Here is a 24,338-nt window from a genome sequence, read left to right as displayed (position 1 = left end):
TTCTAATATGCATATATTCAACTTATATATTCCAGTATCCCGACATACGGATATCCGGATTTTCCGTTTACGTATCCGGATAGCCGAACAGCGGATATCCGGATTTCCCATTTATGAATCCGGATAGCCGGATTTTTTGCTTAGCTATCCGGTTATTCGAATATCCGGTTTATCCGGATAGTTGAAAAATCCGGATGCAGTTCACAGCCCTAATAGCTATATGTTCGGGACGACCGAAGCGAGATGAAAGTGAATCCCTGATATCTCCGACACTTACGGGCATAAGTGGGAATAAGGAGAACAGCGAAGGAGCGCTTCGAAATTTCTTTGAAGTCATCCCAAATAGCTTTTCTGATGTTAATTAAGGCTCGGATTTTGCAGATGATGAAAACGGCCGTTCTTTTAGACCGTTCCTGTGGGTGTAGTATGGGTAGGTGTTCATATTTAAGTTTTAGCATAGGTCGACAGACAACACTGTTTGTGATTCCTATGCTGACGATGGAAATATCTGCCGAGGTAAAGCAATATCCTCCGCTTCTGATGGGGTACGGCGGGCCGTGCCAAATCCCTTTCGAGAATGAGACCCCACTGTATACAAATTTTCTGAAGTATTTTGATGTCCTCCCTGATTACCCTCTTTGCCCAGGCGATCTAAGTTATGCTGCCAAGTTTTAAATATAATTTCAAGTGATTACTCAAGTTCAGCGAAATCTAGCGGATAAGATTTCTGTATAAGTATTTTTCATCCGTTTGGCAATTTAATTAAAATAACTTTCTTAAGCTAAGCGATAGCAGCTAAGCGATAGCAGTTTTTCTGAGGCCCGCTCAATACAACAATATATGATTTTTAATTTTACTTTCCACTAGTTTTGTTATTTACTTTTTTTCCTTTTTATTTTTTTCATTTTCAGGCGGTCCTATGGATCACTCCGGCCCCATACCGATGGTGAATGAATTTGGTCTAACGCCAGAATCGCAATACCTCAGTCAAGCTGGTGGCCCACCAATGAGCATACAATCTGCTGTTGGACCACCGCCACCGCCTGAACATTTACTTGCGGCGCAACAACAACAACAATCTCAACAATCGAATGGCCCGCGATCAGCATCACCAGAATTCCTAACAGCGGCGAATTTCAGCGAACCATCGAATATGCAAAATGAGGGACTGGTTTGGTAATATACAAAACAATTGGCCAATCGGCTGCTGCTGCTTAAAACGATAAGCGCACAACAGCAAATGCAACAACAGCAGCAACAAATGCAACAACAGCACCAAAAACAACAACAGCAGCAGCAACAGCAACAACAAGTCCAATTGCAATTACAACAAACAGCTGCACTGCTTCCTCCGCCACCACCACCACCACCACAAGCAACATCACAACAGTCGACACAATCATCACATATGGAAGCTATGGCGACGATGTTGCTAGCGGCGGAACAGCAGACACAACAAGAGCAAGAACATCAATTGCAATTGAAACAAGAAGTGTTGCCACCAGAACAATTTGAGCTGCTCGAACAATGGTGATGTTGTTGGCAACAAGCAAATACAAACAAAATGGTGGCTGGGTAGTTGTAAGGCCACACAAAAAACAAAAATACAACACTGCTGAATAGCTGTATAGCGCTATATGTGTAAACTGTAAATTATATATAAAAAATATGAAAAAATAGTTAAAAATAAAACCTTGTAAAATAATAAAACTAAAAATCAGGGCTACAAACCGGCTCAAACCCTGGTCCCTGGTGCAAACCTGCCAACTCTATATTGGCTCTTAGATCTCCATCGAAGCACAAGTACGGCATCCAGTAGTCAGTTCGTCCAATATTTGACGGATTCAAGCTGGGCTCGAGACTTCGACTCTCGTTGCGTTAGTTAACAGTATGATCTTCGCCACCAGGTGTATAGGTGGTGTAATCTCCTTGTAATTTAACATGCAGCTGATCCATTTTGCTAAGGCTGGACATACCTACTTCGATGAAATTAAGACCATATATGATATTCGGTTTAGAGACATCTTAGAAGCCCCAGTAATGTTATCTCATATTTGAAAAGAAAATCAATCCGAACGTACCTTAGTTACAGCGCTCATCTTAATGCAACATCTGCCACTTGGTATAAAGGGGTGGAACCACTTGAACCTAAACAGTTTGGCGGTTCAGAGGTACCCAGGAATCGGCTCATGAACCGGATCAAGTTTTGCCAAAGAGGGTTCGAAACACTGAAACGAGCCGCTTCGATGTTTGAGGCGGTTTGCAGCCCTGCTAAAAGTATGTATAAAAGTGTTCAAGTGTCTAATTCAAAGCAAAATATATAAAAAGCCAGTCGTGAAATGGCCAAAATAAATTAAATTTATTTTAAAAAAGTACACAAGCATTTAAGCTAAGCCTATTTGTATTTTGTGTATTTAAAATAAAAATCTAGGAAATACCGTAATGTTTATATAAATATATGGTATTAAATTGATGGTGAATATAAAAGAACTAAAACTAGCAAATATGTAAAATAGAGCAACAAAAAAATTCTCTTTCAATGTGTATCAAACAATTTTTCTAAAAAGTGCTACAAAATACATTACAGCAAAAAATTTATATCTAATTATGTTGTTTCTCGAACATAAAGCACACTCACTTATTTACTTAATAAAAATAAAATTTACAACCTCTTAAGATGTTATAGTCGGTATTGATGGGGTAGATCTCACACGAAACACGGTGCCGGTTATAACCCCCAGTTAATTCCGAAATTACTTGAAAATAGTAGCCAAAACCATCGCGAAGTGACTCCCAAGTTATGCCAAAATGACCTCGTAACAATACCCGAAGCCATCTCAAAGAAACAAAGCCATAAACCATTCCAAAACTTCGCCAGAGTTGTCCCTAAAACAAAAGCGAAATGACCCCATGAGAAGCTACAGAACTACACACGAACTAGTAGTATGTACACATGTTGATGTATTTTTGGTAGATCTCGGGGTACTTATATTTTATTCAAGAGCAAAAGTAAACAGTTTAAAATTGTTTCGCTATTCCAAGTTATTGTAATAATGAAATAATGAATCACACGACACTCATCTCCCAAGAGAACTTGAATTCTTAAACAACGCCAATTTTTTTTTTAATGTTTTTCTACTCTGTTGCCTCACCACAACGTAGCGTAGGATCAGAAGTTTGCACCGGGTCTCAAAATGATGACATATAGGGCTATATCCACCAGGCGTTTAACTTTTCTGTTCTTCGGATGTACTCTGGAAAAAAAAAACTTAAAACATATACGTACACACAAGAAAAGTTAATGCAGTTTTCAGGGCCGGCGTATGGCGTGGGTATGGTAAGTAGGAATACCCAGCCTGTAATTAGAAATAGTCGATAAAAATTACAATAAAAACTTTATTACTTGTCGATTGATTACTGATCATACCTAATTTGTAAATAACATAGTCCCTCGTGCCTACCATTTTTATCGCCGATCCAAACACACTCAAATTTTGCGCGTTTCGCCGCACTTTTTGGAGTGATATTAAACCAAATTTTGGAGTCAACGCTGTTGATCGTTGTTTTGCGTAATGGCAGATGTAAACAGCAAGGCGCAGTGGTGTGGTGGTAGTGCCCGTCATACCGAACGTCCTTGGTTCAAATCACGGTCGAACCAACATCCAAATTTAATTTTTTTATTTTTATAATTTCAATCCGTGACGATGGAACATCCTTAAAATAATAATGTGACGAATATTAGCAACACTAAGGGATACTATCATCTTTAAGGCGATGCTAAGCAGTGACTTGTATGCACATCAATAAATCAATCATTATGTCTACATATACATATGTACGTACACGCAGCGGAGAAGAGACGCACAAACACATGCATATATCTTATCTGAGATGCTCCCAAAAGTAGGCAATTATAATTGTGCAAGTATCAGTAAAATCTACACGCGCATATGAGAAGTTCTAAACGTAGTAATTTTATAGCTGATAACTAACTCGTAAATTCTAAAAATCGAAGCACCTAGAAGTATGCCAACGAGAAATCACAGAGTATAAAAGGCAGCAACAGTAGAGGCACGACAATCAGTTTTGATTAAGCAAGCCATAAGTTGTGAAGTATGAGTGTTATTGTGAAGTACTTTAATAAAGGCCATTTTGCATTATTGAATAGTGGAGTTATTTATTCAACAGTTTAGTGATTCGAACGTTAGTAGAAGGTTGCAAATAAGGAGAATTGCACTAAATTCGTTACAATAATATGGAATTCGCACTGAAGAAAACAGTATGTTTTAAAAATTTCTGAAATCAAATTATTGCACACAAAACTCAGGTAGATTTTTAAAAAAGTAGGTAGATGGGATAGAAAAGAAAGCATGCCTAAAACGTGATAGATCTATCACAATTGTGGACATCTGGACTACACTAATATGAAGTCTATTTAGCTCGTGCTCGAAACTTTTGTGATGCATAAGCTAAACAGACAAAAACTCGAAATAGGACTTCGAAATGCATGTGTGGCTATGAGTTTCGTGAAATATGCTGTCCACTATTTATTTTATTTGACAGAATCAGGCATAGCTAAACTTGGAACACTGAGGCATCAAAGCTTAAAATAAGTGAGTACTATACCAAATCTTCAATGTCTACTATAACGTTTTAAAAGTTCGTTATCCCTATGCACCTTAAAAAAGTTAATGTTTTTTTTTTATTCAAACAACTACACTTTTTATACTCAGCTGAGCAGAGCTCACAGAGTATATTAACTTTGTTCGCATAACGGTTATCCGTAATGGCATAAACTAATCGAGATAGATATAGACTATATATCAAAATGATCTGGGTGAAAAGAGAAATTAATTTAGCCATGTCCGTCCGTCCGTCTGTAAACACGATAACTTGAGTAAATTTTGAGGTATCTTGATGAAATTTGGTATGTAGGTTCCTGGGCGCTCATCTCAGATCTCTATTTAAAATGAACGAAATCGGACTACAACCACGCCCACTTTTTCGATATCGAAAATTTCGAAAAACCGAAAAAATGTGATAACTCATTGCCAAAGGCGATGAAACTTGGTAGATAGGTTGAGGTTATGACGCAGAATAGAAAATTAGTAAGATTTTGGACAATGGGCGTGGCACCGCCCACTTTTACAAGAAGGTAATTTAAAAGTTTTGCAAGCTGTAATTTGGCAGTCGTTGAAGATATCATGATGAAATTTGGTAGGCACGTTACTCCTATTACTATATGTGTGCTAAATAAAAATTAGCGAAATCGGATGACGAACACGCCCACTTTTTCGATATCGAAAATTTCGAAAAACCAAAAAAGTGCGATAATTCATTACCAAAGACGAATAAAGCGATGAAACTTGGTGGATGCGTTGACCTTATGACGCAAAATAGAAAATTTAAAAATTTTGGACAGTGGGCATGGAACCGCCCACTTTTAAAAGAAAGTAATTTAAAAGTTTTGCAAGCTGTAATTTGGCAGTCGTTGAAGATATCATGATGAAATTTGGTAGGCACGTTACTCCTATTACTATATATGTGCTAAATAAAAATTAGCGAAATCGGATGACGAACACGCCCACTTTTAAAAAAAAATTTTTTTTAAGTCAAATTTTAACAAAAAATTTAATATCCTTACAGTATATAAGTAAATTATGTCAACATTCGACTCCAGTTTTGATATGGTGCAACAAAATACAAAGATAAAAGAAAATTTCAAAATGGGCGTAACTCCGCCCTTTTTCATTTAATTCGTCTAGAATACTTTTAATGTCATAATGTGAAAAGGGGCGAAATCGGTTGAAGCCACGCCCAGTTTTTATACACAGTCGACCGTCTGTCCTTCCGCTCGGCCGTTAACACGATAACTTGCGCAAAAAACGATATATCTTAACTAAACTTAGTTCACGTACTTATCTGAAGTCACCTTATTTTGGTATAAAATATGGCCGAAATCCGACTATGACCACGCCCACTTTTCCGATATCGAAAATTACGAAAAATGAAAAAATGCCACAATTCTGTACAAAATATGAAAAAAGAGATGAAACATGGTAATTGGATTGGTTTATTGAAGCAAAATATAACTTTAGAAAAAACTTTGTAAAATGGGTGTGACACCTACCATATTAAGTAGAAGAAAATGAAAAAGTTCTGCAGGGCGAAATCAAAAGCCCTTGGAATCTTGGCAGGAATACTGTTCGTGGTACGACATATATAAATAAATTAGCGGTACCCGACAGAAGATGTTCTGGGTCACCCTGGTCCATATTTTGGGCGATATCTCGAAAACGCCTTCACATATACAACTAAGGGCTACTCTCTTTTAAACCCCTCATTAATACTTTTAATTTGATACCCATATCGTACAAATACATTCTAGAGTCACCCCTGGTCCACCCTTATTGCGATATCTCGAAAAGGCCTCCACCTATATAACTAAGGCGCACTACGTTTTAAATAATCATTAACACCTTCCATTTGAAACCCATGTCATACAAACCCATTCCAGGGTTACCCTAGGTTCATTTTGCTAAATGGTGATTTTCTCTTATTTTGTCTCCAAAGCTCTCAGCTGAGTATGTAATGTTCGGTTACACCCGAACTTAGCCGTCCTTACTTGTTTTATTCTCACATTTGTTGTCAAACAACGCATCAAACTTAAAAAAAAATTCGTATCCATAATAGGCTTTTGATATTAATGTTTGTATGTCTGTGTGTACAAATTTTTTTGTAATCTTTTCACTATAAACCTTTTATTTACCTTTCTCGCGAATTTAATTATTTATCTGTCTAGACATTGTAAGGTGTATAATTTATTGCCAATAGTGAAACTTATGTAATATTATATTTATATAAAACAAGGTTATTTGATATTAAAATTTAAATGTGGGTAAAACAAAGAAACGATGTATGGGAAAAAAGTAAATATAGTTAATAAAAATCTCTTGTAAAATGTATATACAAAAAATGTAGTGTTAGATTAGATGTGTAAGTATGTAACTATAAAAAATATATATAAAAAAATAAATATGATATTATATTTATCAGCAAAACTATTAAAGAGATAATATGTAAATCGTGAATGAACAAAGAAAAAATCATATATACATATAATTCAAATAAACAAATTGTTAACTAAATAATGTGAAATAATTGGTGTTTTTATTTAAAAGTTATTATGTAAACGCTGATTAAAAATACGCACATTCCCGCCACCTTCCTTTTTCTAAGCTGGTAACAAAATCCTCTTAAACGCTCACGAAAATGTCAACCAATTTTTCGTATTCTGAATACGTATTCTAATGATAATACTAAAATAGGTGGGAACAATCTTGTTACCACGCAAAATTGCACGTGTTTGCTAAATATTTTGACTGCTGAGTAGAATATCACCCTATATCGATTGCCGTTTAAAAAAAGCCCTCTCAGAAAACATTTTGAATAATGCGCTATTTCAAAATTTGTTTCATACAACGCCCTATCGTAGCTCGAGTTCAAATCATTTTGACATCAACTGCGGCGTTTATAAAAAAAATTCTGAGATATAGTGCTTTTCAATCAGCTTTTGAAATAGGGATATATTTAAACGTTTTTTGAGATAGGGCGTTTTTGAAACGGCAGCCGAGATTGGGGGATATTACACTCGGCAGTCAATTTGTTTGAAGAAAAAAGCAAGATTTTCTAAACTCTTATTTTGGATTATATAGCCACCTACTTGTGCATTCATCCACAATTTGATTCAAAGTTCTTCCATTACCGGTTCAATTTCTACATGCGATTTATCGGTTGATCGACCAGTGATGACTACTACCTGTTTTTTTTGTATAACTCTTGAACAAAGCAACGTTTTCCAAACTGCATTATATAGCCACTTAATTGTAGACTATTCCGCAAATCGCCTCAAGGTCCTGTCATTAACTGTTTAGGCGCTACGTGGGCTAATCGGTTTTACGATAACTATTGTGACTTTGTGTATATCTCTTGAACAAAGCCAAAAGACAAAGTTTTTGCTTTTTCTATACATATATAGGTAATGTAGATTAATCCATGATTGAACAAAAGTTCCATCGTTTCCCCTTCAAAGCAAAAATAGGAATTTATCGGTACAAAAATTACCCAGCAATTAAATTTCCCTAAATTGTGTATTTATGCACAAGTTGGTGGCTATCTTACTCAAAACAAAAGTTAAGAAAATTTTGCTTGGTACAAAATATACAGGGAAATTTTGGTTCTGAATCATTTGTGTACCGATAAATTCTAATTTTTACCTTGAAGGGTTAATGATGAAACTCTAAATCAAATTGTGGATTCATCTACAAGTGGGTACATATATATTGCAAAAATAAAAACTTTGTAATTTGGCATTGTTCAAGAGATATGCACAAAGTCACAGTAGTTATCGAAAAACCGATTAGTCCACGTAACGCCTTAACCGTTAATGACACAACCTTGAATCAAGTTGCGGGTTAGTCTACAATTAAGTGGCCATATAGTGCAAAACACGGGTTTAGAAAATCTTGCTTTGTTCAAGAGTAATAAACGAAAAACTGTAAGTAGCCGGCACTGATCGATCAACCGATAAATCGCTTGTAGAAATTGAACCGTTAATGGTAGAACTTTGAGTCGAATTGTGGATTATTCTGCATTTAGGTGAGTTTGTAATGTAATAATGAAAGTTTCAAAAATCTTTGTTGGTTCAACAGATATAGGGAAATTTAAATGTTTGGTCATTTTTGTACCGATAAATTCCAATTTGTGTCTTGAAGGGTTAGTGATGGAACTTTTGTCGAATTGTGGATAAATATTCAAGTAAGTACCTAATATTGAAAAAAACAAAAACATTGTCATATGGTTTGGTTCGAGAGATATACACAAAGGCACAGTAGTTATCGAAAAACCGATTTATCTACGCAACGCCTTAACCGTTAATGACAGAACCTTGAATTAATTTGCACATTCGTTTACAAGACAATGGCTATGTAATGCAAAACAAGAGCTAAGAAATTTTTGCTTTGTTCGGGGGGCTATACACAAAAAACAGTTAGTAGTCTGAACTGGTCGCTCAACCGATAAATTGCACGTAAAAAGTGAACCGTTAATGGTAGAACTTTGAATAAAAAAATGGATTAATCTGCATGTAGGTGGCTTTATAATGCACAACAAGAGTTAAGAAAATCTAGCTTGGTTCAGGAGATATGGGGAAATTTAGGCGATGGGTCATTTGTGTACCGATAAGTTCCAATTTGTCTTTTGGCTTGGTTCGAGAGATATACACAAATCGATAAATCAACGTCATGCCTTAAACGTTACGGCTTTTAAATTGTGTACCTCAATAACTGTGAACCAGAACATTGGAAGTTTTAGAGATTGAAGGCCGTTTTACCAACTTCGGTTACGCTAACTTTATTTTACAGATATCTTTTGGAAATCTAAAATTTTCTGAGGTATTTTTATTCAAATATAAATATATAAAAATACGCGGGTTTGAATCGAGCTCAAGGCTTAACAATAATAATTTTATCACTATTATATTTATGATACATTTTTTCTTAATTGAAAAAATTTTAAATTAGAATAGAAGAAAAAAAGTAACGCGCGCTCTCCTTGAAAATCGTGTACGTGTGATTCGCTTTCTCGCTCTTACCTATTATGTTTTCGACATCCCCTCTCGCATTAAGTTATTTGCATTTTGAAGTTACCTATCTAGGTTTCTTTTTGGTATGGCTGACAAAACATATGCAACAACAACAACACGGGTATCTATTTGCCGGTTACAGTGATACCAAATTGTTGGAAATTACAATTTTTTAAGAAAAAATTCACTATACAAGTTGAAAAAGCGAAACCTTTTTGTCTTCGATATAAAAAAAAGATATCCTTTTAGCTAAACTACCTATCTATGAAAAGCTGATCATAATATAACTAAAAATATTCAGTACACTTGCTCAACAATACTGTAAATTTATAATATATTTGTTTTCCTAACAACTCAAAAACAATTGTCATTATTTGTTTTGCTTGGCCTGTCATCCGTATTTTGCACAATTCACAACAACATACCTTTCGGAAGTTGTGAGGAGGACGAACAGTACAGTGGCTGGTTGGAACCTTTGTCGTAGGATCCATTGAAAGCCTTTTTAAGGCGTGCAAAGCATCATTTCAACTCTCACTCAAAAACATTTAATAGCTCAGACTCCCTTCTTTCTTAAAAAAAATGACTTTGCTCACCTCCCTTAATAATTAATGTATTATATGTATATTTCTATTATATTAATTTAAGTACTACACTAACTTCTGTAGCTGTGGGGATTAGATCTCGGCCCATGGCAAAATATTGCTTTTCAACAACTCGGCAAAAAAATTAACAGAACTAATTTGGTTTCAATAGGGCACCGCGCTCTCACAACGTACAAGAAGAGGAAAGAAAAAAGGAAACAAAGAAAAGAAAAGAAAAGGAAAATAAAGAAAAGAAATAAATACTCCAAACCCTGGGAATTTCATGTCATATTTTTATTTAAGATGTGTGAAATTAGGGAATTGTTTCTAAGTTCTGGGGTAACAAGGAGAATTCAGTACAAGGTGATGTTATCCCAACAGCTGATTGCTTCTTCTTGATTATTTTCCATAAAACGCCTTTTACAACAATATGTCAGTTAATCGAAATCAATGAAAATTTTCTTTTTTTGACTTGGTTGAATTCGCTATGCCATCACCTTGTTTAGATTCGCCTTGTTGGGTAATTTTACAGAGCTTATCTGGCATCACTGACCGCTTATCTTCTCACATTATACCTTTTCCATGAATGAAACGCGTCCTTTTTTATTAAAATTATATTTATTACACAAATATTTAATATTACTTGCAAAATTTAAAAGTTTCTCTACTAAACTTACAAACATACACACGTATACGTACACCTCGATATATTCAAAATGAATACAATTGTTTTAATGTAGCTCAGCTGATACGTGTCGCATGACCTTGTCTTTCACAAACAGCGAGAATCAATGTCATTGTTGTGTTAAATACAAAAAAAATTTAAGGCGCGATAACCTCCGAAGAGATTTTAGGCTGACCTACTTGTTTTATGACGACTCCGAACGGCATCTGTAAGGCAGATGAGTTTTCACTGAGAGCTTTTCATGGCAGAAATACATTCGGAGTGTTTGTCAAACATTGCCGAGGGGCGATCCCGCTTAGAAAAATTTTCTTCTTATTGAAAAAACTTGTTTCTAAAATTTTGATGTTGCTTTTCCCAGGGTGTGATCGCAGGATCTTTGGTGTGGATGGCGGAGCACGCTACCATCACACCACGGCGGCCGCCAATTGTGGCGATTGTGGTGTGTGATTGTAGTAAAACTGGACAGGAGATGTCTTCGCGTTTGAGTTTATCAGCTTTTCCACCTAACTCCTCACGCACTAAGGCCTTGTTTTTCCGTAGTTGTTTAAGCTAAGCTTAAACTAAGTTTGCCTAAACTCTAGTAAAATTTTAACTCCATTTAAACTACTGTACGGCCACATTGTTTTTTTATTATCTATATAATTTGTAGGTACGGCAACAGCTGGATTTTGTTTACCCAACAAATATGGAAAAATTCTTTATCCAGCCTATATAGAGGAATATATATCTAGTTCCGGAGCTGATATCCAACATCTTTCCCTAATTATTCTTAAACCAAATATTTCTCGAGTTGATCTCCAGCGTCGTTCCCAAATTATTCTCCGACCTTTGAGAGATTTTGAGAAATTTACAGCTCTGAAATGAATATCCAACACATTTCTCCAGTTTATATCCTACATTGGATATCGAGTTGAGGTGGGCTGAAAAAAACATCTTCTCCGAGGTGGTACCACCAAAGCCAAGAGCTGTTTATTGTGAGAAATAAACAACTGGTTGATGGCAGTAAAGAAGCACTATTAATGAAAAATAAGTTAAGTTAAGTTTTATTTTATTTTCGTGAAAATACTGTAGTATTGGAATCTTACATTTGAGTTCAGTTAGAGAACCACACATAAGTAAAAGTTGGGAATTCTCTTTTTATCAACTTAAGTAATATCACTTTTTGCTTTATAAAAAGAACCCTTTTTTGCTGAGAATCCTATGATTCTCAACTTGAGTCACTGTTTCGAAACAACTTTTGAGATTTCAGAAGTATGCCTTTTTATCAACATGAGCACTTATGGTCCTCAAGCCCAAAATGCTTGTTGGGTATAAACGACGCCATTGCGAACAAATGCAAATAACTGATAGGTTAACAAGAGTTTAACCCTGTTAGATCGGCAGCTTAAATTTATGTTAAAATAGGTTGAAAAACTGAAGAATAAGTTTAAGCGTATTTTAACTGGCAAACTGATTTGAACTTGTACTGAAAAACCGGGCCTAAATGTACATCTTTAGTTTGATCATACTTTCGTTCTTATTTCCACAGTACTACAAAAATCTTCCACATCTCGTACTTTCGAGTTGACACGCTTATGTTGGATGAAATGTACTACCGAAACTCTCTCTGTCCAAGATATGCACACGTTTGTATTGTTAATTGGCAATTGTGTTACTCCACACGGTGTGCCTGAAGCAAGTTTAATTGAAGGGTCAAAGCACAACCGATTTTCTCGTGGACTCTAATTTTATGGACCAAATTAAGTCTGAATCCAAAATTTAAGCTCTTTCTACAGAGCCGTTTTTGAGAAAATTCGATTTAAATTTTGAAAATAGCAAAAAATCAGTACTAACTTTTTTGATCTTTTTTGATTTGTGGTCCGATTTGGCTCATATTTGGAACACATAATACATACAAGAATAGAAAACGGCCTGCGAAAAAATTGCCACTAGGTGGCGCAAAGATCCAGATATTCAAAATTTTCGATACGATTTTTCGCCACCTAGCGGCGATTTTTTTCATAAGTCGCTTTTTATTCTTGCATGTATTATGTGTTCCAAATATGAGCCAAATCGGGCCATAAATACGATTTTTGTGAATATCTCGATCCATGCGCCACCTAGCGGCAATTTTTTTGCATAGGTCGATTTCTATTCTTGTATGTATTATGTGTTCCAAATATGAGCCAAATCGGACCACAAATCAAAAAAGATCAAAAAAGTTAGTACTGATTTTTTCCTATTTTCAAAATTTAAATCGAATTTTCTCAAAAACTGCTCTGTAGAAAGAGCTTAAATTTTGGATTCTGACTTAATTTGGTCCACGAGAAAATCGGTTGTTCTTTGACCCTTCAATTAAACTTGCTTCAGGCACACCGTGTCCATATGAATCCGCCTAAAGCTGTTATGTATTATCAAATTCATTTTTAAGCTTTTTTACTATAACTCGTGAATCCATTTTGGTGCTGGCGCCACTCTTGCCATTTTACCGGAGTGCTGACGACCCTATACAACAATACAAATATATGTTAGATTGAAAACACAGCTTAAGAGTAAGTTGGCATTACCTGTAAAGTTGCTGGAGTAACGAATTAAGCTTTTGCGATCACGTTTTGCTTTGAAATTACAATAAATTTGCTGTCGCTTGATTATAGCTACGCCTTCAAGACCGAATGGCTCGACCGGTTGAAGATCTATTTGTTATAGCTATGATAACAATTAAAAGAAAATAAGATTTTGTTAACAATCAACAACATGCAAAGTTCAGGCGAAAAACATTTTGATTAATTAAATAATTTGGGGAAAGCTAAACATCGCGACATCAGGACGGACACAACGACAGCTGTTTCGATTATACCGTGTAAATCTCTTCAAATTCCTTTCTCACGGAATCGGAATTTGAAACCGCACTCGTGTAATTATCGGACTCCTGACAACACATTCGACCAAAGTCATACGTTTGTTGTGGAAATACTTTTCCGTTGTTTCAATTGTTCCCATAATCTTATTAATTATACCTTTCATGAACATGAAATGGAATGTTAACTTTGGTCCGATGTTTGTAACGTTGAGAAATTTAGAAGATAGACTCACCATTAAGTATACCGAATTGATCAGGGCGACGAACTGAGTTGATATAGCCATGGTCTTCTGTCCGTCCGTCTGCCTGTTTGAACGCAAACTAGTCACTCAAATTTTGAGATATCTCAATGAAATTTGGCACAAGGATGTATTTTTGTATAATATTAGACATTTGTCGGATCCGGTAGGATCGGACCACTATAACATATACCTCCCATACAACCGATCGTTCAGATAAGACGATTTTGGTCATTCCTGCCGCAATTTAGAAAGTATAAGCGTGAAACTCGGTAGTATATATTCTAATATATCATTGAAGATTTCCTGTAAAAATCATTTCGATCGGAGCTATATATAATATATATCCCATACGACCGATCGTTCAGATAAGGGGGTTTTTGCCATTTTTTATTTTATATTTATCTTAAAAATCGTTTAGGTATGTACATCTGTTTACTATATATTTCCTATCTTCTACATCCGATTATTTGGAGATTACGAACAGGATAAGACTATTGTTCAACCCCATTCATGAAAGGTATGAAGTCTTCGGCACAGGCGAAGACAGTCCCGTCCTTACTTGTTTTTAAATGTGAAAGTTTGGATGATTATATGTTTGTCCAGATGTCCAGACGTTTGTCTTTATGACTCAATCACGTCACAACAGCCGAACGAATTTCAATGAAATTTGGTCAGGAAATTTGACTCAGCAAAAAAAAAAGCTATTACTTAAGTTGAAAAAATTCAATTCCCAACTTGAGGTTCTCTAACTGGACTCGAATGTAAGATTACATATTACAGTGTTTTCACGTAAATAAATAAAATACATATATATTATTTATATTATATATATATATATTATTTATGTTTTACTGGAATCAACCAGGTGTTTATTTCCCACAATAAACAGCTGTTGGTTTTGGTGTACCTCATTGGAGATTTTGTTTTCAACTCCGCGCCAACTCGATATCCAATGTAGGATATCAACTGGAGAAATGTGTTGAATATTCACTTGAGAACTGTACATTTTTCAAAGTATCTCAAAGGTCGGAAAATAATTTAAGAATGACTCGTTGAGGAAGGTTTCGACATTGGGAGTTCGGGAACTATACATTTTACACAATTTCTCAAAGGTTGGATAGTGATTGGAGAATGAAGTTGGATATCATCTAGAGAACTATCTGGTTTAAAAATAATTAAATGGTGACGTTGGATATCACCTCCGGAACTAGATATATTTCACTGGAGAAATGTTTGTTCCATGTTTATTAGGTAAACAAAATACAGCTGTTGCCGTATCTACAAATTATATAGATGATGAAAAAATCAATGTTGCCGCACAAAAAAGCCTACCACAAAGGCGGCCTTAAACTGTGACTGAAAAACTGCTCAGTAGTTTAACTGGAGTTTAAATTTGGCTAGACTTTAGGCAAACTTAGTTTAAGCTTAGCTTAACCAACTACTGAAAAACCGGGCCTTAGTAAAAAAAATATTGGCGTGAGAAAAGTTAAATAGCGAAACATGTGGCCTTCCGATGAAGAGAAAACAAACTCCTTTGATAAATATATGCGAACCAAAGAAAAAATATATACAAGCCAAGAAGATGGTAAAAATACACTCAGGAATTTAATATTTTAACAGAGTATGAAGTTAATGACCAAACCATACCGATGTGTCCACAGCCCACTAGTGCGTAAGTAAGACAAGGTATGCATCACCATAGATACCTATATTGCTAAGTACATACAAACATGTTTATGTATGGAGATAAGTGAACGCCGACGCACTTTCAAAGAAGCCAAAACAAAAGCGATGTAGCTGCAAAGGACTCCTGTCAAACAGGGGAGCAAATTTAGTGCAATTGGTGTAGCAGCACAATGGTGTACAATTGCGTGTAAGCCATGAAAAGTGCCACAGCTTTACGTGTGTGCCATATGTGGTCAAGTACAACATCACTGGTGCACAAATGTGTATGTGTCTAATGCAACACCCATTAAATGTCAAACCTGTGCTCGTTCGCACATAAATTCTATGACATCACACAAACAGGCGCGTAAATTTTCAAACAGTTCCAGTTCACGGTCTTTGCATGTCCATCTAACGATAACACCTACAAATAACGTTTGCGTATCCACCCGCTATGACAGCTCTACCTTATTGCACATACATAGATACTGCGTCTATATTTATGAAGGAGTGTATCTAAGCCTAAATGTACGCTGTATTCATCTTGCATATGGTGCATTAAAACTCAATTGAATCATGTCCATGGGCGTAGACAAGGGGGCATCTTCAATTGAAAGAATGTTTGAAATTGGTTTGCATTTCCTAGTGTATAGCTTTTTCGGATGCCCTTATTTTCTATGTCAACAATGTTCTATCAGCGGCAGTTGAAATTGTCCTTTTAACACTGGGAGTCGAATCGACTCTGAAAAAATTCATCAGTAGATTGCTGCGTGACAGAACTGTAGCGGCGGAGTGGCAGCGAACGTGTTTTCCTCCCCTGGATTTGGTCGTGGTATAAAACCTGCTTACGGATCTTAAGAGTAGGAGCTCTCAAGTGGTGACTTATGCCGATGACCTGGAAATTATTGCCAAAGAAAAATTTCTAAATACACTGAGGGGCGTTTTAAAGGATTCCGGCACCCTGGAACCATACCTGGTATTTATACGGGGTGGAACCCGATACCAGAATTAAAACAACCCTCCATTGAGGGACTACCACTGGTGCTGTCTGACAGAGATAAGTAACTTGGTATTATTTTTGACATTAAGCTGCAATGGAAGCCATGAATTCAATTAGCGTTGGTTGAAACAAGCGGGAACCTTGTACAACACCTACACTGGCACTAAGCGCAATGCTTAATCAGTAACCGTTTGAGATTCATGGACGAAATGGCCACAGCCCGAGCGGCAATACGGCTTAGTGACGCAGAAAATAAGCCAGTGACTAATGGGCACTTTACCATTCTGACTGGCTTCGACTTCAATCCTGGCATAATAAACTACTGTGCGCCCGAGGGTATGCAGTGGAAGAAAAATTCATGAGAGTCTTGTTTAGGGATAAGCTCTATGTTAGCGAGAAGTTTAAACTGACCCATCGCTGCAGTATCTTCCAGGCGAGGTCGATACTATAAAGGATACGGTAGATGGGATGTTATCCACCGCTGTAACTGTGGGGTGAATCAAAATTTAATCGGGGTGTCGTGAGCTTTGAGGCATTGCTTGACATCTCTCGAGGGCAGCTATCAACTTTTTAATAAAGATTAGTGGATGTCAGAGCATAAGGATATCCTTGGCAACTGTCGGGCTGATCTTTTTGGAAGAGCGGGCACTGCCGAATTGAACGTATCTGCCAAAGGAGACTTTAGGATACCGATTGCTACTTCCTATCTGCTTCCCGACAGATGGCGAATGACACTATCCCTTTCCCTGTGACGAGCACCGTTAGTGGGGTTTTAACACGACACCGCCGAATGGGAGTTCAAGCGGTACGCCTAAACATACTGAACTGTATAGCTATAGCTGTATGGAGAACGACGAGGTGAAATCCTCCTCGGTCGGGACGCTTTCGACTCTCTGGAGGAAATTTCTAAGACCGATGTGTGTCTTTATCGTAGCTTTATTCCACTCAGCGGTTCGCTAAATAATTGGAAGCCAGTTCCAGAGAACGTGGTAACACAACGGACCAACATAAAAGATTTCAAGTGAGCTGCTCCTTAGCTGGCAGCTTTCACACAACCTAACCTCAGCTAGGTTTTCATAACTATTTTCCAAGTTGAAATGTTCTTAACTGAATACGGTTGAACAAGTTCTGTGTTCGTGTCCTGCGCTCGCCAGGTCAAGGCTCCAGCTATTATTGGCGGCAGACTTGCCATATCTCGAGGCAGAAATTTGGTAGTCAAACAAATTCTAGTAACACTATGGACAGTCTATGTGAGGTTTTTTTTACCGGCCAGTTCAACCTAACCTTATACTTGCAGAATTATTCAGTTCGAAACTTTCCATTGTTATGGAAGGTGCCCAAGACCATCCCAGAAAGTTTTGCCCTATTTTAAATTGTGATAGTTCAATCCGGTTCGGATATAAAAAATAAAAAAAAAAATAATAATAGATATACTAATATCGCACCCTTCATTGCAACGTGGCTACGCCCATGATATTCGTACTGACATTACATGTATGCGTCTTCCCCTATAAGATCAATGCTGCAACGCATTACCACAACTTCCATGCCCTTGGACGCTGTTATCATTACATCGAATAGCTACCATTCTACCTATCCACGCATCGCATATGCCAATGCCAATGTGCATCCAATGCACCATTCATTCAACATCCGCTTCATAGCATCAATTGTCTATATTTCGGACTATGGGTCAACGTCCAACTCAAACTTTGCCAACACATATCCTTTTGACTGACGAGAAAAACATTGCATGGCTTCATAAAGGAGTCACATGTAAACACCTACTCTTACATGGTGGTGTGTGTGTTTATGTAAATGTGTATGTTGAGATGTAATATTTGTATATTGCATATGGCTCCATCGAGTGTTTGTTGTTCACATTCATGTTCAAAGTTTCATCAATGTTGTTATTTGTTGTTCTCACTTATGTTTATGCTCCCATAGATACCTTTTTTGTTGTTGTTCTACATGTACTTTCTTTTGTAGTATGTACATATGTGTATGGCCGCTTTTCTGTTTTGCTTTGTATCCTTTTGTGTTGACTCGGTGGTTCGTCACTTCTATTGTTTCGAGTGCACATAATTCATGTTGCCTAACACGCACTAATACAGACACTCCCCAGCCGTTCAAAACCTCACACCCTTCCACTTTTAAGTGTCATATTATCTGTAAGCTTAACGAAAACTGAATTTTAGAACAGATTCCAGCTTTTCATTCAGAACAACGTGTAAGGCTCTCGTATGAGGAGTTAGAGTTTTATAGTGAAGAAACCCCCAAGTTTGAACTCGCGTTCTCTTTCCAGCACTAAGTATTTCTTATAGTTTGAAATACCTAGGAGTCCTATTGATATATAAGATGAACTGAAAGTTAAATACCAAACATAGAGTGAAACGAAGCGGCAGAGTTTGTCGCTTGTACAAGAACGAATTTCAAAATGTTAGACCTGGAGCAAAACTCACGGCCTGTTTTGGTTTTTGTTATTGATTCTTCTTATTTTTTCTTGGCTTTTCGACAGGGTGGCAAATTGAGGGATATTAGAAAGATCTTCCGTCATCTCTTGTAAAATTTGGCTTGGACACAAACTGGTTTCGGCGTTGTGTCATCTTCAGTGTCACATTTGTTGTTATTAGTCCTTGATACTAATATGATAGGGTTGGATTTAGTGCCCTTGCCCTGTCAGGTTACTACTGTGTGCGAGGACTTTTGAATGTATTGAAAGACATTAACCTACACAAAGTCACAGATTTGTGAATGGGATGCATTGAACTTACTTAGGCGATATGTTAGACAAAAGTGTCCAGTATAGGGTTTCCCAATGTTAGCATTGGTAAGCCCTCGGACCTTTGGGTCAAAAACTGCTATGGAGCATAGTCTTCTGCAAGGTGGGCCGAAGGTGCATTATCGTCAAGTCCTTCTCCTTGATCATTAGGAACTCTAATATAATAAAATGGTACCTTAAGTTAAGTAAAACTATGTGGCTCGCAAGGCTGTATTGAATAATGCAGATACTCTTCGGGGAAGAAGTTCTTCGTAAACATTCTAAAAACTTGTATTAAATGGATTTTGGCCTGAAATATAGTGGCTTATCAACCAATTGTTATGGATTCCTTGTAATTCAGCCCATCGGGATTAGCTCCTAGTTTGCCTTCATCAAACTTTGCTCCATTCATGAAACCGGACTCTAAGTCAGGGGCACTCCCATTTTCCAAAATGCACTGGTCATGTCAAATTTTTTTGAGACGCGTAGCGTCAAGGCCATTTCATCACGTAGTTAAATAAACAGTTTAGCTATGAAGTTTTAATACACCAAGTATGGACAATTTTTTATTCAGAATAGAACATATGGAGGGGACGTTCTTATCGCACCAGTTATGTTTGACGTATCCTAGCCAATTCAATAATTTGTTTAATTTAGTGCACCGACTAATGAGGCGTAGATAAAAGTTGTCCTGTATACAAGGCAATGATTCGCAGGATTTTAACCTAAAAAGCAGAACAACGTATAAGTCTCTCGTATGAGGAGCTAAAGTTTTATAGTGAAGAAAACCCCAAGTTTGAACTCGCGTTCTCTTTCCAGCACTAAGTATTTCTCATAGTTTGAAAAACCTAGGAGTCCTATTGATATATAATATGAACTGAAAGTTAAATACCAAGCATAGAGTGAAACGAAGCGCAGAGTTTGTCGCTTGTACAAGAACGATGGTCAAAATGTAAGGCCTGGAGCAAAACTCACGGCCTGTTTTGGTTTTTGTTATTGATTCTTCGAGAGAGAGAGTGTTTTTATCATAAGGCGACATACATCGGACATGAAGGGCATACCCTTCCATGTCGGAACTGCATTCGGATAAATAAGCTCTTAAAAACGCTTTGGATATGTCGTCCTATTGTTTTGCGAAGCAAAACTACTTTAATGATAAAAGAGGCATCTCTGGGAGGTTCTGAACAATGCAGACTTTACAGAAGTAGGTGACTTTTATAAAACGAAATGCTGAAACACCTATCATGCGATTGTCCAGCGCACTACGGTATCAAACAAAATTCCTTGGACACAGGTTTTTCGAGATCATTTCAGAACTCAAGTCTACTGCGGTCGCTGGTTACGATCCTGGTTTTTTAAACTGCTTTTTGCCTTTCCTTAGGAATTTTTCATTGGTTGATTTTCAAGCTAAGCTATCAATAGGGCATACACGCTTTGTTGTCGATTGATGTTACTTTTCCCGGAACTTCAGGGAAGTCGATCATACTACATATTTGGTTATTGGATACAAAAATGATTGCACCGGTGGAACTATTGATTCCTCTCCCCCCAGCTACTCAGTTCATCTATTAGCGGGGGTTTCAAAAGTTAATTCCTCTAACCTTCTTGTAAATAGTTTTCGAATGCTTATCTTGTCAGCAGATATTTTAAATGCTGTTTGCCTCCACACGTTTCAAAGACGCTTTTACATTCCGTTAGTCTGTGTTGTTCCCGAACATTTTTGGGGCTGCCATTCCTTGTCTGAATTGGAGTATTTAGGGAATTTCGCTGTTTTTGGTATAGTCTGCAATATTCCAGTACATGCCCCCGTCGGTCGTGGACACAACTTCCCTTACTGGGCTGAACAAATCAAAATTCGCACGACATAAGACCATATCTCAGATAGAAGAGTCCGGATATCTGGGTTCAAGCTATCTCCTCCAGACAAATATATTTAATACTAGACCAAGGAGTGCTATCGCATAGCATTTGCCAACAACAATCTCGCAAAAGTGTGACACTGTTATTGTTCTACTCTTGCTTCTGCACAACTTCAATCATTAATGTCCCTTACAACCCGCAAAATGAGCCAGCACTGTTGATTTTCACCAAAATTTTTTATGTGCTTGTGTGAGCATCTGTGCGAAATAAACGACCTCGCAAAACTTCCTTCCTTGCTTGTTTCCTTTCGCTTATCCATCAGAAGGGTGTTCAACTTGATGGTGCTGAACAAGTTGTGTATGAGTCAGTCAACCAGGTTGTTCCGTCTATAGTATTGCACTATGCCCTGTCGGCATGCCATAAACTGACTGACTGATGATAATGATGATTCCATGTGTCCACATTTGTGATTGATAAATGTGCATTTTGTACCATTGCGCTAAGCGATTCAGCTTTCTATTGTACATCGTCAGCATAATAGTAGACATAGTCAAACGGAAAATTCGATGGTGGTCAGCAAATTTATACCCAGTAGTTGCCTCCAGTAAAATTAATTTTGAACAACTATCAGAATATTTTCAAGAAAATTAGGAGCATGCAGGTGGTCCAAGGAAAGCGTGAATATTTCGTATTAAATAAATATTTGTAATGTAGATTGGAATGCGTTTACTACAGGGGAGAGGGGGTATATCGAGCGATATGAACGCAAGGCGTTCGTGTGTTTCTATGTTCCTGAAGGAACACCAACTCATTATGCAGGACAACAAGCAAAAAAAGTATCACAAAGACAGGTTGAGTTTTCTCAGAAAGGATCAGGACTCACTATTGGATATATAATATTCTATTTCAACTGAATGTAGCCCTTTTTACTATCTATGTGCATTTTCTAGCATGTCGGTATGTCTCCCTTTATATGTATTTGTTCACTTGATTGTCCGTTTAGCTATCTACGCCTTTGTCCGTCCATCTGCCATAATCCTGCGTGTTTCTCCTAATCGGTGTACTCGTGTGTGTGTGTGTGTGTTAAATATTGGTCGTATTCGTATTGCCGGTAGCGGTCATTAAATTTAATGTTTGTGCCACATACAATACGAATATGCAACTAACACAAATCGTATTTTGAACGTGCAACAAATTACAGCAATAACAAAACACAAAACTAGCATAGCATAACATGAAATAATAATAATAGCAATAACAACAACAACAGTATGTATGTCGTCAATTTATAAGGTACAGTTATGGTTTGCTGGGCATTCGCGCCTTGGCCAACCACAAAATTACTTCAGAAGGCACGAAATGAAAATCCATGAAAACTATTAAATCCAGCGCAGTTACGAATTTTGCTCACCCCCTTCTTCTATTGAGACTTCCACCCAATATGCACAATGGATTCACCTAGAGTATGAGACATACTCGATTTCTGTGATAAAACTTTCTAGAATATATTTTGGCGAATAGTCGAAAATTCGAAATTTCCAAATGTACCACGATAAAAAATTGCGTCCAATTAGAGACCTTATATTTCGTAGCAAACAATACACGTCGGTTTTTTCGGTTAGGCGGTTAACCCGACCCCAGTTGTTCAGACATGTAAATTCCTGAGCGCCTGATTCAGCAGAGAGTTGGACATTTGCTACTTATTATGACTGAAACATCATACGGCAGACGCCGTGAGTTTTAGTGGTGCCGCGTCCAACCGTCAAAGCATTTGATTTATGACCAGCATCCACAGCATTGGTGATTGATTCCTACCATGCCGCGTTTACAGATTTTGTGGCCTCGCACATATCCCCTTGCGACGTAATATCTCTGCAGCTTAGCCGATCCAATATGCTAAGGCGTGATTTACTTCATCCGATTCGGGAATTTCGATATTTTGTCGTTTCGAGGCGAAGCTCTTGAGGGCATCTGTGGAGGGAAGAAAGTGGATAATGGACCGAAATTCATTCATGACCAACACTTTTATATGTCAACAAACTGTCAGACAACCGAATAAACACGTTGAGCGAATAAGGCAAAAAAAATATATGCTCAGTAATTTAACGTAAAATCCCAACCGTTGATCAACAGCTGTGTTCAAGGGGTTTGTGTTTATGGGATAGATATGCCGTTTGCATATTCGTTGTACGCGTAGCATTACTACCTTTGTTTTGTTCTGTCCATTGTCAAAGAAATTGTTATTATAGCTTTTATTATTATTTCTGCTGTTGTAGCTGTGTAGCAGTTGAGTGATGAAAATGGATTAGCAATATAAATATTACATACGATTGTTGTCACCACGTAGTGTGTGTTATATATATATATTGTCACGAATATTAGCAACACTAAGGCATAATATCATCTCAAAGCCGATACTAAGCAGTCGCTTGTATCTTCATAAAAAAATTATTCATTATGTCTACACATATGTACGTACACGCAGCGGAGAGAAACGAACAAACACATGCATATATCTTATCTGAGATGCTCAAAATTAGGCAATCATTTGTGCAAGTATCACTCACATATACACGCGCATATGAGAAGCTATAAATGTGCATCTGTAGTTGTAGCTGGTAATTTTATAGCTTGTAACTAAGTAGTAAATTCTATAAACGCCTAGAAGTATGCGAACGAGGAAATCGAAGAGTATAAAACAGCGCAAGCTAAGCAATCATAGAATCAGTTTGATTTAAGCAAGCTATTGGTTGTGAATTATCAGTGTTATTTTGAAGTACTTTAATAAAGGCCATTTTGCATTATTGAATATTGGAGTTATTTATTCAACAGTTTAGCGATACGAACGTCATTAGAAGGTTGTAAATAAGCGGAATTGCACTAAATTCGTTACAATATATACATATCTTATATACATAGATTTTGTTATTTATATTAAGTGTCATATAGTTAGAAGATTAGTTTACGATAGGTCTCTAACTGGTACAGAGGGCATCGATAAGTCCTAAACTAATACTTTCCGGAACAGATTAATAAAAAAAAACCGTAAAGATCAAACGGTG

The 24,338-nt window shown here is 37.0% G+C and overlaps 1 protein-coding gene across 1 annotated transcript in view; it reads left to right on the top strand.

The window, feature by feature from the left end:
• Lim1 (LIM homeobox 1) overlaps window positions 1-1,242 on the top strand; it is a 330,680-nt gene extending 329,438 nt beyond the window's left edge. The window contains exon 7 of the mRNA XM_067784810.1: window positions 912-1,242. Coding sequence (XP_067640911.1) covers window positions 912-1,180 — 269 coding nt within the window. The 3' untranslated portion in view covers window positions 1,181-1,242. The remainder of the gene's footprint in view (window positions 1-911) is intronic.
• The last annotated feature ends 23,096 nt before the right edge of the window (window positions 1,243-24,338 follow it).

This window comes from Eurosta solidaginis, chromosome 4 (genome assembly GCF_040869045.1).
Source record: "Eurosta solidaginis isolate ZX-2024a chromosome 4, ASM4086904v1, whole genome shotgun sequence".
NCBI lineage: Eukaryota > Metazoa > Arthropoda > Insecta > Diptera > Tephritidae > Eurosta > Eurosta solidaginis.
This window is presented reverse-complemented; position numbering and strand designations above follow the sequence as displayed.